This window comes from Oenanthe melanoleuca, chromosome 24, assembly GCF_029582105.1.
Source record: "Oenanthe melanoleuca isolate GR-GAL-2019-014 chromosome 24, OMel1.0, whole genome shotgun sequence".
Taxonomy (NCBI): domain Eukaryota; kingdom Metazoa; phylum Chordata; class Aves; order Passeriformes; family Muscicapidae; genus Oenanthe; species Oenanthe melanoleuca.
The window spans coordinates 4,782,440-4,800,121 of NC_079357.1; the positions used below are offsets into that span (position 1 = coordinate 4,782,440).

General features: G+C 49.0%; 1 protein-coding gene across 2 annotated transcripts in view; it reads right to left on the bottom strand.

Annotated features, from left to right (window-relative positions):
* Positions 1-12,067, bottom strand: part of FLI1 (Fli-1 proto-oncogene, ETS transcription factor) — a 91,131-nt gene extending 79,064 nt beyond the window's left edge. Inside the window, exons 1-2 of one of the 2 annotated variants that reach the window (XM_056509575.1) lie at positions 12,032-12,067; positions 10,103-10,184 (exon numbers count right to left, since the gene is read on the bottom strand). In XM_056509575.1, coding sequence (XP_056365550.1) covers positions 10,103-10,141 — 39 coding nt within the window. In that variant the 5' untranslated portion in view covers positions 10,142-10,184; positions 12,032-12,067. The remainder of the gene's footprint in view (positions 1-10,102; positions 10,185-12,031) is intronic. The other variant, XM_056509577.1, reaches the window with a different exon arrangement.
* Positions 12,068-17,682: the final 5,615 nt, after the last annotated feature.

Sequence of the window (17,682 nt, forward strand, 5' to 3'; positions counted from 1 at the left end):
GGCAGCCATGGAAGATTTCAAGTGCTTACATCGGGACAGGCTGGTAGAAATCAGTTAATCCACAATTATTGTTGTTATTGTTATGGTTTTTCTCTTTCACGCCGCTAATGAATGGAACGGAATTGTCGAGCGGCGTTTTTAATTATTCAGTATTGGTCTCAGGCGCTTGGCACGTCCTCAGCTCCTGTCCCAGTCCTTAGGGCTGGTCCCACACGGGGAAGGTGAAAACGCCGCGCTCGGCGCGATCCGAACCAAAGGAATGAGGAGCCGCTGGAGGATGTGGCCTGGAGCTGTTTGTGTCCAGACCCAGAGGAGTTAACCCTCCGTGCAGCTCGGTGCCAGGCTCTCGCAGAACCCCAAAGATTTGGGTTTTCTCTCTGCTACCCACAAGAGATTAGCGGGCATCACTCCATAATCAAAACTGTCCGGTTATTCCCTAGGAATAAACACCATGAAAACCTTCCCGAGCCCCATTGCAGGTTGGGAATCTCATTTTTCGATGATGGGAGAGGGAATTGGCTTCTGTCACCCTCTCTGATCCCAACAGCATCAGCTGAGCTGTCCTTGAGCCCAGCCTGGAAATGTCGCTGTGAACTAACGCGGTGATAGGAGAGGGGAGCTCAAAAAAACTCCGACATCCACACCCTGGTTTTGGCGCTAGAAAGTGCCTCATTTCCCACTAAATGTGTCAAAGCTTTCCCTTTTTAAAGAGAGCTTTCAATACCGTGTATTTACATAACCCGCGCTGGGTGCATTGTGTGCATTCTACATCTGATAATATTACTTTCTAGACAACTTGTCATACACTCTGTTCTCTCTAAACCTCTGTACAATTCTCATCATTCCGTACTTGCAGAGGGCCAGAGTTTATCCCGCTCCAGCCTTCCCTGGACGGAAACTCTCCCCCAGCTCCCGTGAAGGTTTAAAATCCCCGGCTCTGACTTTCCTCTGGCACCGACCCCATGGCAGAAAGAAAAACGCGACGTGTTTGTTTATTTTCTAAGCCCACATTCTTACGAGCAAAAAACCCAAACTGCAGCCCTGGGATTTGATCCCCAGAAACGAATCCCAATTTTAGACCCAACTAATTGGGCAAACCTCCGCTTTTCAGCTGCAGCAATAAAAGGGAATCAGGAGAGTGTTGCAGGCGCAGAACTGAAGGGTCGGGTCCCTCCTCCCTACAGGAAGAGCCCAGGAGATCTGCGAACCTGAAGCCGGGAAGTTATTCCCTGCTAATCGCTACTAAGTAAAACATAATGTCTTAAAAGTGGGGTGGAGAAGATGCAGTAGCTTTGAAGCTGCATCGCAATGAGAGGCGAGCGGGGCGAGCCAGGGGTGTCCTGGCTGCTTTTATTTGAGTTCCATGTCCCAATAAAACAGCCCCCGCCCTCCCTCCCTCCCCCATCCCGCAATTATTGAAAAGCTGAGGCATAAAAAACAAAAATACTGAAGGCCAAAAAAACAGACTGCAGTGCACTAGCTCCGAACGTCTGGCCCCTCGCTTGAGGCCATAATTAATTTGAGATTTATTTTTATTGGAGAACCCAGTCTCGTCTGACCTTAGCCAAACAAGACTTCAGCGAGACCCTTGATGCGCTTGAATGGAACAGAATATTTCTCTCTAACTTCTCTTCAGGCGGCCGTGCCTGCTTTGAATTTGTTCCTCAGGCTTCATATATTTGGAGATTTACAGGAAAGATTTAAAGCATTTTTTCCCCTTTAGCATTCACTCTCTCTTTTCTTCTCTTTTTGCTCTGCTTTCCCTCCATACCTCCTCTCCTTCTAAACACGGGGCTGGGAGAGCATAGGGAGGGCTGGAGTATAAAATTCGCTGGATTCGCATATTGGGAGAGGGGCATTTTTCTGTAAATTGGGAAAGAATTGAGCCGTTAAAAAGTCGCAGCGCTGGGGAGGGGGATTGCTTGCTGCTGCCTGAAGACGGAGCTTGCTGGAAAAGCTCGCCTCTTGTGCCCGGTTTATTTTAGAAAGCTCCAAAGTGCCACAATTCCAGGAGTAAAACAACTTTTCTCCCACCTCGACTTAAATTCAAGCCGGGTCTTGAAGGTAAAGCGGGAAAGGACAATGCCAGCCCTTCCCCGGGGGCTGAGCACCGGAAAAAGGCAGGACACGGGGACACGGATTTTTCACAAGACCTAAATCCTTAAGCACCAAGTTGTCGTAAGGCGTTAATCAACGACTTGCTGAAGTCCGGCAATTATCCAGCGTTTGTGCCCCGAGAAATGGGTGTCAAAAAGGGGAAAAAAAAAGAGAAACGATTTGGTATAAACGTAATTAGTGACCGCGGAGGGGAGTGACGTGGGAGTTGACAGCAGCTGGTGGCCCCGAAGCCACCGCAGTGCCCCCCTCCCTGGAAGTGCCTGTCCCGTCCTCCGAGCCCAGGGGAGGGGACTGGAACCTCCTCATGCCAGGGATGGCGAAAGGGTAAAAAAAGAATAAGCAGAAGCGGATAAAGCTCGGGAGGATGCGCTCAGCAGGAGCATCAGCACCTGGACTGGGGAATAAACAGCCCAGGGAGGTTTTGGTTTTCCCCTTCCCGCCGGGCTCAGGTTCTGCAGCTGCTCCTGGGAACACGGGCAGGGCTCTGCCCGCTCATCCCTGAGCACCGGGGCTGAGCCCTCCCGGGTCCCTCTGCAGCGCCAGGCACCCCAAAATCCCCTCAGAACCACCGAGAACATCCCGGGGTGCTCGGAGCGCCAGGCACCCCAAATCCCCTCAGAACCACCGAGGTCCGGGTGCTCGGAGCGCCAGGCACCCCAAAATCCCCTCAGAACCGCCGAGAACATCCCGGGGTGCTCGGCCAGGCACCCCCAATCCCCTGTAAAACCACCGAGATCCGGGTGCTCGGAGCGCCGGGCACCCCAAATCCCCTGTAAAACCATCGAGAACATCCCGGGGTGCTCGGAGCGCCAGGCACCCCAAAATCCCCTCAGAACCACCGAGAACATCCCGGGTGTTTGAGCGCCAGGCACCCCAAATTCCCGCAGAACCACCGAGAACATCCCGGGGTGTTTCTCTGGGAACCTGCCCTCTGCTCCTGCTCAGCGGGAAAGGGACGTGCCCGAGCCAGGCTCTGGCAGTGCCCGCTCCAAAGAAAACTTCACTGTTTTGTCCTTAAAAAAATGAATTTAGCCCCTCTCTCTATAGGGCTTCTGTAAACTTTGCAGGCGGAGGGAGAGCAAGAACAAACTCAATATTGTTCCGAGCCACGCAGCCCCTTTTCCCTCCATGAATGTCCTTCTTTGTGCAGCCCTACAAACCTTAGGGCTGCGTTAAACCCAGGTTTAGGGCGAGAACCCCGCGCTTGCACCGAGCTCCTTCCCGAGCAAAAATCCACCTCCGTGCCCTTCCCGAGGGCTGGGGCTGCTTTCCGCAGAGCTCGGGTCATTCCCGGCACGGCACAGGGGGAGAGGAGAAGCGGGGAGATGCCGGGGCAGCACAGCCGCTCCTCACCGCCCTCTCCTCGCCTCTCTCAAGGGGCTTCCCCGGGAGGGGCTTCCCTGGAGCGGCTGGGGCTGTACCTGGAGTGGAAACTGGACAGAGCAGAAACGCCAGGAGCAGGAAAAAGGGGCTCCAGGAGCAGGAAAAGGGGCTCCAGGGGAAAAGAAGAGCTCCAGGAGAAAATAAGAGCTCCAGGAGCAGGAAAAGGGGATCCAGGAGAAAAGAAGGGCTCCAGGAGCAGGAAAAGGGGCTCCAGGAGCAGGAAAAAGATACCCAGGTGGTAGAAAAGGAGCTCCAGGAGCAGGAAAGGCGCTCCAGGAGAAAAGAAGTGCTTCAGGAAAAGGAAAGGGGCTCCAGGAGAAAAGAAGAGCTCCAGGAGCAGGAAAAGGGGTTCCAGGAGCAGGAAAAGGGGCTCCAGGGGAAAATAAGAGCTCCAGGAGAAAAGAAGGGCTCCAGGAGCAGGAAAAGGGGCTCCAGGGGAAAAGAAGAGCTCCAGGAGAAGGAAAAGGGGATCCAGGAGAAAAGAAGGGCTCCAGGAGCAGGAAAAGGGGCTCCAGGAGCAGGAAAAGATACCCAGGTGGTAGAAAAGAAGCTCCAGGAGCAGGAAAGGCGCTCCAGGAGAAAAGAAGTGCTTCAGGAAAAGGAAAGGGGCTGCAGGAGAAAAGAAGAGCTCCAGGAGAAGGAAAAGAGGTTCTAGGAGAAGGAAAGGGGCTCCAGGAGCAGGAAAAGATCCCCAGGTGGTAGAAAAGGGGTTCCAGGAGCAGGAAAAAGGGGCTCCAGGGGCAGGAAAAGATACCCAGGTGGTAGAAAAGGAGCTCCAGGAGCAGGAAAGGCGCTCCAGGAGAAAAGAAGTGCTTCAGGAAAAGGAAAGGGGCTGCAGGAGAAAAGAAGAGCTCCAGGAGAAGGAAAAGAGGCTCTAGGAGAAGGAAAGGAGCTCCAGGAGCAGGAAAAGGGGCTCCAGGAGAAGGAAAAAATTCCCAGGAGGTAGAAAAGGAGCTCCAGGACACAATAAGAGCTCCAGAAGCAGGAAAGAGGTTCCAGGAGCAGGAAAGGGGATCCAGGACACAATAAGAGCTCCAGGAGCAGGAAAAAGGGCTCCAGGAGCAGGAAAAAATTCCCAGGAGGTAGAAAAGGAGCTCCAGGAGAAAATAAGGACTCCAGGAGCGGGAAAGGGGCTCCAGGAGCGGGAAAAAGGGGCTCCAGGAGCGGGAAAAAGGGGCTCCAGGAGCGGGAAAATAGGGGCTCCAGGAGCGGGACAAAGGGGCTCCAGGAGCGGGAAAAAGGGGCTCCAGGAGCGGGAAAAAGGGAGAGAGGCTCTCCCGGGCTGCCTCGGGGCGGGCAGGGCACGGGAAGCGAAAGCAGAAGCTCGGGTGGGCGAGGAGGAGGCGATAAAGGGGACATGAAGCATTTGGATGCTGCCCGAGGGCAGAAGAAGAGCGCGGGTGAATAATGAATTTTGAATAATGAAGCACCAAACGATCCTTGTGCCACCTCTAGGCACACCTGAACCCACAGACTGGGGCAGGAGGGACTGAGGGCGGCTGTGACCTGGAGGAGCTCGTTACAGTGGTAATAATTAAAAAATCAGAATTCAGGCATCATGTTGCTTTGCTTATGGCCCTAATTCTTTCCATACCTCTCCACTCAGGACTCCAGTGCTGCCTTTTTTTAAAATTTAATTTCCCAGTTATATTCCATGTTTCATTCTCTGATGAATGTGTTTAGGTGAGATTTGCACCCTCTGATACACTGAATTATTAAATACCTGCAGATCAGTCAGTCCCTAATGCTCTGAGGAACAGAAATTCTTCAACAGTTATGCAGAATAAGCCATGAAGGATCAAAATTATTTTTATTTCTATGAATTCCCAGCCCTCCATTGAATTAAGACCCCGGTAGGAAGTGGGTATGAGAGAGAAGCTTGGGTTCCCCTGGAGGAGTTCTGTGGGATCTGTTATCAGTGATTTCATCAACCCCTCTGCACTGTGATGGAAATCGAGGTTACAGCACCGAGAAGCTGAGCTCCAATCCGAGTGACTCCACAGAAAAATCCTTGTTAAAACAAAGCATTTTAGAATGAAATCCACCTCTGCCTCCTGCAGCTCCCTCACCTCACCTCAGCCACGGCAAGAACCCCCTGGCCTGGAGGTGCTCACAGGATATTTGGTGAATTTGTTCCCCCTGGGAATTCCTGTGGAACACCCTGCTGCCACCCCCTCTGTGCTCCAGCCCAGAGAAATGAGACCTTTTCTGTCCAGGGCACGGAGGAAACCTGAATTCACACTGCTCATCTCCTGGGGAGGATCTGGAGAAAAGATCAATCCCAATCTCTCTTTTTCTTGTAAAAAATAATGAAGAAAATACTTCTCCCTTCCATAAGACAGCAAAAAAGGTTTTTTTGGAGAAGGAATGACATGAAAAAAATAAAACAAAACAAACAACAACAAAAAAAAAAAAAAAAAAAAAAAAAAAAAAAAAAAAAAAAAACAGAATGAGAGAAAGAGAGAGGAATTGGGATTCAATCTTCTGCTGTTCAAACTTTGCTCTCCACAGAGCTTGGGAAGCCTTCCCAGGTCAGTGTGGGCAGCAGGAAGGGAAGGAAGGCAGGGAGGTCTCAGTGGGACCTTGTTCAGCTGCACCCACCCTCTGGAGATGGGGAAATGCAGCAGTGGAGGGAGGAGCTGGGCTCACTCACCATGCCTGGAGCACTCATCACCCCCAGCTCTCCTGGCAGAGGCCAGGCACTGTCAGAACCCCTGGATGTGCTCCAGTCACTGGAAGCTCCAAACTCAGAGGGGCAGAGACTGACCCCACCCACGTGTTTAAGGTTCAAACTTCCCTGAATTTCACTGGATTCCCACCTGGATGAGCTGCTCTGAGTGAACTGCCCAGGTACCATTTGGTCCCAACTCAAACACTCAGAGTCAGGGGCAGACACTTCCACTGTCTCCAGGAAATTTTGGATCAGACTCCATGGAAATCCTGTTGGTTTTTCTAAGCACAGGAACAAATCATTTCCCCAGTGCCATCAGTGTGAGAGAAGCTCTGCAGACAAAACAGCTGAGACAGGATCCTTGCCCAAAATACCCTCAGCTGAGGAGGAAGGGCTGTGCTAGAGCAGAGTCCAGCATCCCACTGCTCATCCCTCCCTGACACTGAGTCCCAACAGGGGAGCCCAAACCTCTGGGAGCAGAGCTCTGGGAGCAGCACAAACCTCTGGGAGCAGCACAAACCTCTGGGAGCAGCACAAACCTCTGGGAGCAGAGCTCTGGATGCAGCACAAACTTCTCTGAACAGAGCTCTGGGTGCAGCACAAACCTCTGGGAGCAGAGCTCTGGGTACAGCACAAACCTCTGGGAGCAGAGCTCTGGGTACAGCACAAACCTCTGGGAGCAGCACAAACCTCTGGGAGCAGAGCTCTGGATAGAGCACAAACCTCTGGGAGCAGAGCTCTGGATAGAGCACAAACCTCTGGGAGCAGAGCTCTGGACACAGCACAAACCTCTGGGAGCAGAGCTCTGGGTACAGCACAAACCTCTGGGAGCAGAGCTCTGGGTACAGCACAAACCTCTGGGAGCAGCACAAACCTCTGGGAGCAGAGCTCTGGATAGAGCACAAACCTCTGGGAGCAGAGCTCTGGATAGAGCACAAACCTCTGGGAGCAGAGCTCTGGATAGAGCACAAACCTCTGGGAGCAGAGCTCTGGGTACAGCACAAACCTCTGGGAGCAGAGCTCTGGGTGCAGCACAAACCTCTGGGAGCAGCTCAAACCTCTGGGAGCAGAGCTCTGAGTGCAGCACAAACCTCTGGGAGCAGCTCAAACCTCTGGGAGCAGAGCTCTGGGTACAGCACAAACCTCTGGGAGCAGAGCTCTGGGTGCAGCACAAACCTCTGGGAGCAGAGCTCTGGGTGCAGCACAAACCTCTGGGAGCAGAGCTCTGGACACAGCACAAACCTCTGGGAGCAGAGCTCTGGGTACAGCTCAAACCTCTGGGAGCAGCACAAACCTCTGGGAACAGAGCTCTGGATACAGCTCAAAACTCTGGGAGCAGCTCAAACCTCTGGGAGCAGAGCTCTGGATAGAGCACAAACCTCTGGGAGCAGAGCTCTGGGTACAGCACAAACCTCTGGGAGCAGAGCTCTGGATAGAGCACAAACCTCTGGGAGCAGAGCTCTGGGTACAGCACAAACCTCTGGGTGCAGCACAAACCTCTGGGAGCAGAGCTCTGGATAGAGCACAAACCTCTGGGAGCAGAGCTCTGGGTACAGCACAAACCTCTGGGAGCAGAGCTCCGGATAGAGCACAAACTTCTCTGAACAGAGCTCTAGGTGCAGCACAAACCTCTGGGAGCAGAGCTCTGGGTGCAGCACAAACCTCTGGGAGCAGAGCTCTGGGTGCAGCACAAACCTCTGGGAGCAGAGCTCTGGACAGAGCACAAACCTCTGGGAGCAGAGCTCTGGGAGCAGCACAAACCTCTGGGAGCAGAGCTCTGGGAGCAGCACAAACTTCTCTGAACAGAGCTCTGGGTGCAGCACAAACCTCTGGGAGCAGCACAAACCTCTGGGAGCAGAGCTCTGGGTACAGCACAAACCTCTGGGAGCAGAGCTCCGGGTACAGCACAAACTTCTCTGAACAGAGCTCTGGGTGCAGCACAAACCTCTGGGAGCAGAGCTCCGGGTGCAGCACAAACTTCTCTGAACAGAGCTCCGGGTGCAGCACAAACTCTGTCCCAGCCTCTTGCCTGCTCTTCCTGAGGCTGCCCCGGCACAGACAAGGACAGGATCCCCGATCCTGCTGGAATGTTCAGTGATTCTCGCCTGGGTCTCGGTTCCACTTGATTCCAAAGGAATCTTGCTCCTATCAGGAGCAGCCCTGGGTGTGCCTCCCAGCCCAAGCAGTGACAGACACCAGAGGACACACAGATCCTCCATCCCTCACTGCAAACAGCATCCCGGGCCATTTCCACAGCCCCAGCCCCAGCTGGCCACAGCCAGGCACGCACTGGGGAACATCTTCCTTTGCTGGAGCTCAAGGGGGTTTGCCTTCCCCAGACTTGAATTTCAGCTGTTCCCCACAATTTCTGTTGTTCCAGAACCTGGTCCAGAGCAATGCAAGCTCCATGAGCAAAATTAAGTCACCAGCATTCCCTGAAACACCAAGATGGGAGCGGGATTTTGGGGGATATCAGCCCGAGGGGAATCCTGCCCATTCCTGGCTGGATTTTTTTTTAGAAATGTGAGCTGCAGCAGCTCACCCAATGCCACAAGGCCTGGGATCATCCCAAGCCAGCATTTCCACTAATTGTCCCAACGAGCTGCCCAAACTGAGCCATAACCTCGGGCTCATTCACAGGAATCATCCAGTGGATCATCCCAAATAATGTGGATGTACATGAAAATCCTAGTTGGGGTACAGATCACTGAGACAAGGAAAGGAAAAAAAAAAAAAAAAAAAAAAAAAAAAAAAAAAAAAAAAAAAAAAAATGAGAGACCAAATTCCTGCAATAAATTATTCATTACAAATTATCCACCCAGCTCTAGTTAACACCCTCCTGTGTTTCTTCACAGACAGGAGAAGCTTGTGGTTTAGATTTTCCCTAAGTGCTGCAGCATGCAGGGTTTGCCTCAAACGTGTAACCCAGATGTCCCAGCTTGGTTTATTTACATTCTTGGGAGCTGTTGTGAAAAAAACCCCATATGATGTCAAATATAATATAGAGCTCAGCTGAGGTATAAAGGGACAAGGCTGTGCCAACCCTGCTTTAGTTTTTTGTTTTAATCTTTTTAAAAAGGAAGAGGCAAAAGTGGCCCATCAAAATAAATGGTAAGATCCATTCTTTTACTTATATAAATAAATGGATATCTATATCTATATCTGTATGTGTGTGTGTGTGTGTGTGAGAAATAAGTATTCAGAGTGTAAGATCTGGTAATATCAGTTAAAAAAAAAAACAAAACAACTGAAGTTAATTTTCCCACTAAATTGCATGGAAACGTTCAAGCACATAAAGAAACTCCAGGAGCACAGAAAGAAATCCCAGTGTTCACAGCACTGCCTGGTGTGACAATTCATGCTTCAGCAGCTGAGAGAGATGTTTGCCTTTAACTCATTCAGAATTTCCCCTCTAAATCCACTCTGAAATGCACCTTTCAGAAACCACACAACTCCACAGATCATCTTGCATGTGGAATTCAGAGCTGGCACGGCAGAGAAGAGAAATGAAATTTAGCTCTGGTTCAGGGTTAGGGGGCTGGGAAAGCAGAAAATGGGAAGGAAATGCAAGGAACCACTATGAGAGGTAGGACAGCCCATGGTTGGTTCCAGAGCAACAAACCAGGAGCAGACTGGAATTTAAGACAGCCTGGCCATGGGATAACCCAGCAAACCCAGCATCAGGATGAGAGACAAGCCCACCAGAACTCTTTGCTGGTCCCCGATGATGCAACTTCTGACTCACATTTCCAAAGTGACAAATTTGATATTTCAGTCTCTGACCCCTCTCCCACTGAAGATCGAGGGATCTTTGTCCAGCTAAATTCAGTAAGAAAGGGAATGAGATTTTTCCACCAATAGCAACGACTGTGAATTTGGGAGGATTGTAATTTTTCACATTACCTGTTTAAAGATGCTGTCATGTCTTACCTTGACGTAAGACGAAGTGTCTGGTACAGTCTGAAACATCCTTACTTGCTTATTAGATGTATTTAAAGGTCCTAAATTTGACCTGAAATAAATCATAAAAATACTCCCAGTCATATAGATTCATGTAGAAAAATAAAGGAATAAAGCCCAGTTTAAATAATAAGATTGGCAATAAAATTTAGAGGGGGATGACCAAGCATTGAAGTGCAAATTTAAAAGGACAGAGAACCACATCAACACAGTAACTAAAATCAAGCTAGAGTCTCCCAGAGCAGGGGTTTATTTCTCTTTTTAAATACCAGTTTGGTTTTTCCTTTGGATTCTGCCTCCTCCTCAGGAAAAGAGCATCCTACACTTTTGAGCAGAGCAGAGGGGAATGTTTGACATTTGATTAACTGAATTTCTTAGCCAACAATTAAAAGGCAGCTGAAATACTCGTGTTTTCATGTCGAGCCTAGTTAACCCCATTGACTCGCAGCCCAAGGTTTCCCTTGGCTGAGCGAGGGGCACTTGCCTTTCCTGGCTCATTGAAACCATCCCGAGCCATTAACCCGCCGGCCCCGACTGATTTAAGGGACCTTCCCCACCAACAATAATTAAACCATAAATTAAAAAATATTCCGCAAGGAAGCATCGCTGCAAATATTAAAAAAAAAAAGAAAAAAAAAAACTCTCAGGGTTGTCAATCCCATTTCTATTTCGGGTCCTGCTCAGACTTTATCTCCGACTCAAGGCACCCCCCATCTGTTTTTCTGTACTCCTAAGACTTGACAAACTCCTGATGAACAGGGTTGCTTGTTTTTTTTTTTTTTTTTTTTTGTTTTTTTTTTTTTTTTTGCCTCCAACCCCCAAAATCGTCACTACAGAGACGCAGGGATTAAAAACAATGCTGAAAAACGTGACGGCGTGTGGGCAAACAGACCAAAACCTCCACAAACCGATTTTATTCGTCCTCCCCGATCCTCTCTGGTTCTCCTCCTTCTGGAACGCGCCAGAACACAATTAGCACGGTGTAATTAGCGAGGTGTCAGTGGTGCATCATTAAGGATCGCGGGTACCGCACACATCCCCGATGAAGGAAGGGTCAGAGCCTGCCCCGGGAATTACCGCAGGAAAATCAGCCGGCAGGACGAGCTGGGCTTGGGGTTTTTTTTTTTCCAAGCTCTTGAGGAAAAACTGTGCGGTCCAGAGCGCGCCTTTAGCGCGGCTCTAATCCCAGGGTTAATTACAGAACTGCGTTAATGAAGCTGCCCGGCGAGACCCCGCAAATTCCGGGGCACCCCCAGGTCCCTGGAGCCACCCGTGGAGTTAAGGGAAAGAAAAACAGAAAAAAACCCCCCCCCCCCCAAAACCAACAAAACAATGAAAAACCCCACAGTCCAATAACTGGAAAATAAAAGTTCGCTATCTGCACGTAACCCCCCTTTAATTGATTTTTAAAGTATTTATTGCCCGTCCAGCTGGCACGGGAGGGCAAGCGGCTCTGAAGCGGACAATGTGTTTCTGATAAGTACAATTCTTTTTTTTTTTTTTTTTTTTTTTTTTCCCTGTCGTCCTCCCTCCTAACACATTCCAGTTTCTTTTGCTTCTGAACTTGCGACGGGGGGTGGGGGCAGGCGGAGTGGAGGGACAAGGTAATTTTGCCTCGCCAGTAAATTTTCTGGGGTCAAGGATTCCCATATTGGTTTCCCCCGCTCTGCTCTTTACCCCTGATTAGCGCTCCCCCCTCTCCCCTCCTTTACCTCCCCGTTGCAATTACGCCTGTGCATGTAAATAAATACATCTGCATATTTTGGAGCCAGTTCTCCAGAGCCTGCAGTGGATTATTTATCAATCGTCTCACCCTGCCAGCGTCAGCCGCGATATCAAAAGGCCTTTAAACTACTTTTAGAATCGCTTATTCTTATTGCTATGATTGAAAGGACTCACCTTTTAGCCCCTTTCCCCTCAGCCAGTGGCAGAGCAGTTTGTAAAGATCCAGGTTGAGACCGAGCCCAAACTCCCACCAGCTGTGCAGCGCTGCCCTGGCCGCTGCAGCTTTGCGGGGAGCAGAGAGATTTAAACTTGTTGGATCCGAAGCAGCGCTGAAGTTAAAATTCCCAGCCCATCCAGACAGGCTGCATCAAGCAGGCATTTCCTCAGGGGGCTTCTGTGCTGCTCGCAGCTCCAGGACGTGCTTTGCTTTCCTTTCCCTTTGCTTCTCTGCCCTCTACTTTTCATTTGATTTCCGTTTTCCCCCCTTATCAATATTCCAGCTGTTCCCTCTGATTATTCGTGGCCATGGGACATCCTCGCCCCATGAGCCCGCCTGGCGCTATGAACGACTTTAAACAACACACCAAAAAAAAAAAAAAAAAAAAAAAGAAAAAGAGAAAAAAAAAAAAAAAAAGGAAAAAATTCACAACTTTAAAAAAAATTTGCTGAGGAGTCAAGCCAAAAAGAGACGCTGAGTGGAGCTCAAGTGCTACTTTAAATCCCCCTTTTTAAATAAGGAAGTTTCAAATATCCGTTTTTAAATCATCGTTCCTTATTTTGAGGCTTTCTTTCCCGACTCGTACCCAGAAAAGAGTTAAGCCATTTCCCCTGCAGCAGGACCGAAAGCATGACGGAGCACACGGCTGGGAAATGGGATGGAATCGGCTCCAAACGATTCCTCTGGATAAAGAATTCCTCATTTCTCTCTGCAAGCCGAAACCTCCAGCCCTTTTTAGCTATTTCATAAGAGCCTATCAAACAGTAACGGGTTCAGGAGGGAAAGGAAACACATCTTCAATCCAGGGATGGATTTTTCCCCATCGCAGTCACGTTCCTGGTGCATTTTGTCATCTCAGAAACCTTCACAGATAATATTTTGCGCTAACCTGGACAAAATCTTCCATTTTAGTACAACATCAATTTTAAACGTAACCCTCAGACGGGTTACCAAAACTATTTGGAAAATGTTCTTCCATTCTCTATTCTCTTTCTCTCCTTCCCGGCTTTGCCCCAAATTCCAACATATTGAAACATTTTTCTCCTTAATAAGAGGAACATATAAAGTGAAGGGGTGAAAGGGCAACCTGGGAGCCGTGCCTTGAGCTCCGCACACAATTTACTCCCTGGTAGACGAGGCGTTTAGCATTCCTCCCAATTTCCAAGGAAAACAGACTCAGACCAGGACCCAGCGACCAGGGACCACGCCGCTTTTTAATATAGAAATTCTTTGGATTCTTTGTTGTTATTATGATTGTTGTTGTTTGTGGCGAGAGAAGCCCTTTCCTAAGCGAGGTGAGGGGACGGAGGTTTTAGGGAGAACCTTCCTTGGGATGGAAGGAAAAGCAAAGCGACAGGAGCGGGACAGAAGGGATCGGGGGGAACAATCAGAAGAGGAAGGGAATAGGGAAAAAAACCCTCTAAAATCAAAAGCAACGTTGTCATCATTAAAGGATTTTAAAAATCGCGTGCGCGGGGTTAAAAACGCGCTTCCCAAGCCTTAATCTCATTATTCTGCGAGGATGGGAACGACTCTGCAGAGCCGAGCCAGCCGGGGACCGAGCGGGCTCACGTTTCAAAGCCATCGCTCCTTCTTTTCTCACGTTTCCACGTGTGAATTACACAGAACACGGCGCACAGGAGGAGCCCCGAGGGCTCCGTCCTGAGCTCACTGACGCCTCTTCCCATTTTCCTGCGGGGCAGGGAACCGCGAGGGCATCTCTGCCCCGTCCTCTTATTTCCCTCTTATTTTCTTATTATTTTCCTCTTATTTTCCTGCGCTTTTAAAGCAATCTCCGCCCGGAGCACACGCACAACCTGCAATGAAATAACTGGAAAGCTCGGCGTTAACAGGAATTTGGGATGTAAAGCACTCCCAGCTTCAGGGGAAACCCCGAATCCCGAGCTGCGTTTGCTGCCCCTTGTAACCAAACCCCACAGCCGAGGGGAGAAACCCATGTGGCCACTTCCAGCCATCCTGGGAGCTTTACTAGCCCAAAAGAAAATTGCTGGCAAATTGGAAACAGCTGTAGCGTCGGAGACTGGGGAAAAAAAAAAATAAAAAAACCCAAGGCCACCACCCCCTGCTCTGCTGGGCAGGGAAAGTCGCAGGAGTTTTGTTTACACGAACATCTCGGATGCAAAGCGCGCATTTCAAGTTTTCCTGGCAAATTTGAGTCGTTCGTAAGCAACATTTCAGCGCCCATCAGCGGCGGTGATTTTTGAAAGAATCCTTCCCTCCGCTGCCGCCCGTGTGTCCCTGTCCCCTCTACGGGCTGCGAGCGACACAAAACCAAAACTCCGAGCCCACAAAGGATTTATCCCGACCTGACAAGTGCCGCCTTCCCACCAGCCGGGCAGACAATTGCTGGAACAAACGGAGCGGTGGAGAAGCTCCGAGCCCTGCAAAATGTGCTCTCTTTTCATGTTTTCTATTTATTAGCTACGTTAAGAGAAAACAGACTCATACGAGTCCCAAATGGAGGCAGGGTATTAAAAGAGGCATGTGAATGCTCCAGCAATTACAGCTGAATTTGATTAAAAACGTCATGAGGGCTGCAAAAGCAGGAGTTACCTGATACACTCACCCCGAGGTTGCTTTAGGATGAATTATAACACAATTCATTTTATTTTAATAGGTCGCTATAAGATTAACTGTTTAAGGATGGAGCTGTGCTATAAATGTTTACATCAAACCAGAGAGAAGCAAGCTTTCCTTTCGGGTTGTTTAGAAATAATGTTTATTACATTTTAAAATTCCTCAACATGTTAATTAGGAATAAGGGGAACGTCTGGGAAGGCAGATGGAGCTCCAGTGCTTGACATGGAACCACACACACACACACACACACTGCTGTGCTTGAATTTCTCTTTCCTGGAGGGAAATGTGGGGTTTGAACCAGTGTTCCCACAAGATACAGGGAAATAAGAATAATTTGTTGGCCCCTGCTCCTCTGCCAGGCTTGGCCCATAATTAAATGGCACCTCCAGACTGGCACCAGAGCCCAGGAGAGGTGACCACCCTGTCTCAGTGAATTTGGCCACCACAACACCCAGATTTGGGTACTTGGGAGGGAAAACCAGGAAGATCCAAGGGCAGAACTGACAGGAATGGAGGACTCTGTGCTTTAAGGGGCACAAACTCACCTCACAGGTGGAATAAAACCCTGAATTGTCCCGAATTTCTGGATTTAGGAAGAAATGGTGAAACGAGCCATGGAGAGATGCCCATGTGGGTTTGCATCTGCTGAGCTGCTGGGGAGTTTGGGGGTGAGATAAAAACCCTCTGTGGCTGCAAGTTCTGCCTTTTCCCTGTGTGACACAAAGGTCCTTTTGCAGAGGTGGAGCTGCAAGGAGCAGTTAAATTGAATGAAAATTCGCCATATTCCTGAAATTAAATTGTTAGTCTGAGAGAAAATTCCTCCCTGTTAAAATTTATTTTCATTTTCCATCCATCAGAAGGGCAAATTTAGAATTTTAGCACGAAAAGTATTTTCTGTTATAAATTACCAAAAAGGTTTAATTCAGAGAGCTCAGAAAGCCCCATTTCAGCAAGGGTCTGCTCCTTCATTTCCACTAATTAATTTAATCATGAAAGGCACTTTGATGGAGTCCACTGAAAATCAGCAAACCCACTATAAATATTTTGGGACAAATATTTCAGCTTTGCTAAATCATTCTCTAGCAGGACAAACACCTTTGAAATAGAATACACTTCACCCTAATATTAGTGATGGATGTGATCAGTGTATTCAAATAAATAATCATAAATTATTGATAAAATCATTATCACAACACAGGGAAAGCTTTAGTTCCAGGGATAAAATGAGGGCATATGAAAAAAAGGGATTGCTGTCATTGTTGGATGCTATATTATTCCTGGAAAAGGAATGTTAGGTGAAGGTTCATGAATGCCCCAGGAATTTTAATTTCCTTGTTCTGTCAGTTTAATGGGAATGAGAACCTTTCTCTTCTCACTGTCTGGATTTCAGGACATGTTTGGAGTATTTCTTTTGAGGAGTGTTTATTGGGAAGTTACAAAAGTGGGAGTTGGGTGTTGTTGTTAAAGTCCTGATCGTTTACAAAACATCAGAGTTTCCACTCCTGTTGTTTACAAACATCCAAGGAAATGATTTAGTGGCTGTGGGACGTCGTGGAACTCCCATTAAACCAGTTTGGGCTGGGACTGGTGTGAGCCTCAGTTCATGTGGGCTTTCACCAGTCCCCAGAGAGACCTTCCTGAGGTGTGTGGGGTGGGACAGGAGGGTGACAGTGACATTTCCTGGACAAGGAAAGCTTCATGGACAAAAGGCAGGGAGGAAAATTTAGGGATGGGGTGATAAAACCTCAGACCCCATGGCAGAGGGGTGGGCAGAGGTGGGACAGGAATTCCTTCAGAAAAAGGATTTAATCCCTGAGTGGCAGAGGTAGAACAGGAATTCCTGTGGCACAGGGATCCAACCCCTGTGGCAGAGGTGGGACAGGAATTCCTGCAGCAGAGGGATCTAATCCCACAGGGGCAAAGATGGAATGGGAATTTCATCCCTGGGGCAGAGGGATCTAATCCCTGAGTGGCAGAGGTGGGACAGGAATCACTTCAGAAAAAGGATTTAATCCCTGAGTGGCAGAGACAGAACAGGAATTCCTGTGGCACAGGGATCCAACCCCTGTGGCAGAGGTGGAACAGGAATTCCTTCAGAAAAAGGATCTAATCCCTGAGTGGCAGAGGTGGGACAGGAATTCCTTCAGAAAAAGGATCTAATCCCTGAGTGGCAGAGGTGGAATAGGAATCCCTTCAGAAAAAGGATCTAATCCCTGAGTGGCAGAGACAGAACAGGAATTCCTGTGGCACAGGGATCCAACCCCTGTGGCAGAGGTGGAACAGGAATTCCTTCAGAAAAAGGATCTAATCCCTGAGTGGCAGAGGTGGGACAGGAATTCCTTCAGAAAAAGGATCTAATCCCTGAGTGGCAGAGGTAGAACAGGAATCACTTCAGAAAAAGTATTTAATCCCTGAGTGGCAGAGGTGGAACAGGAATTCCTGTGGCACAGGGATCCAACCCCTGTGGCAGAGGTGGAACAGGAATTTCTGTGGCACAGGGATACAATAAATCTTCTTCCATTATGAATATTCTAATTTCCACTAATCAATCTAACACAAGATACAAATTCTGTAGCATTTACATGCAGCCTATAGGAATCCTTATATTACCAGAGTGTGTTACACTTTAAACTCTAAAACCTGCTCTTTGGACCCTGGCAGGGATGTCCCTGACCTCCAGACCCACTATCCAGCAGAAGGCATTGTTCTATCAGGAGGGGATTGCCCCTAGCTCCCATCCCATTGTTTCATGGTAATTCAGGCTTGGTCTCTCAAACGTGGCTTTCATTTCCATCTCGTTCATGGTTTCTGTATCCCCAGAATCTGAGCATTCATATTTGTAAGGTTTTCCTGTTTCATCTTCCCCAACACCCATCCCCACGCTGTGAACTGAGTTCAGCCAGTCCATCCTGAGCCAGGCAGGGCTGGAGACATCAGTGGCACTCTGCTCTCCAGAATGCTGCCTTTGCTCTCAGCAGCTCTGTCATAAATTACAGAGTTTAAGGGA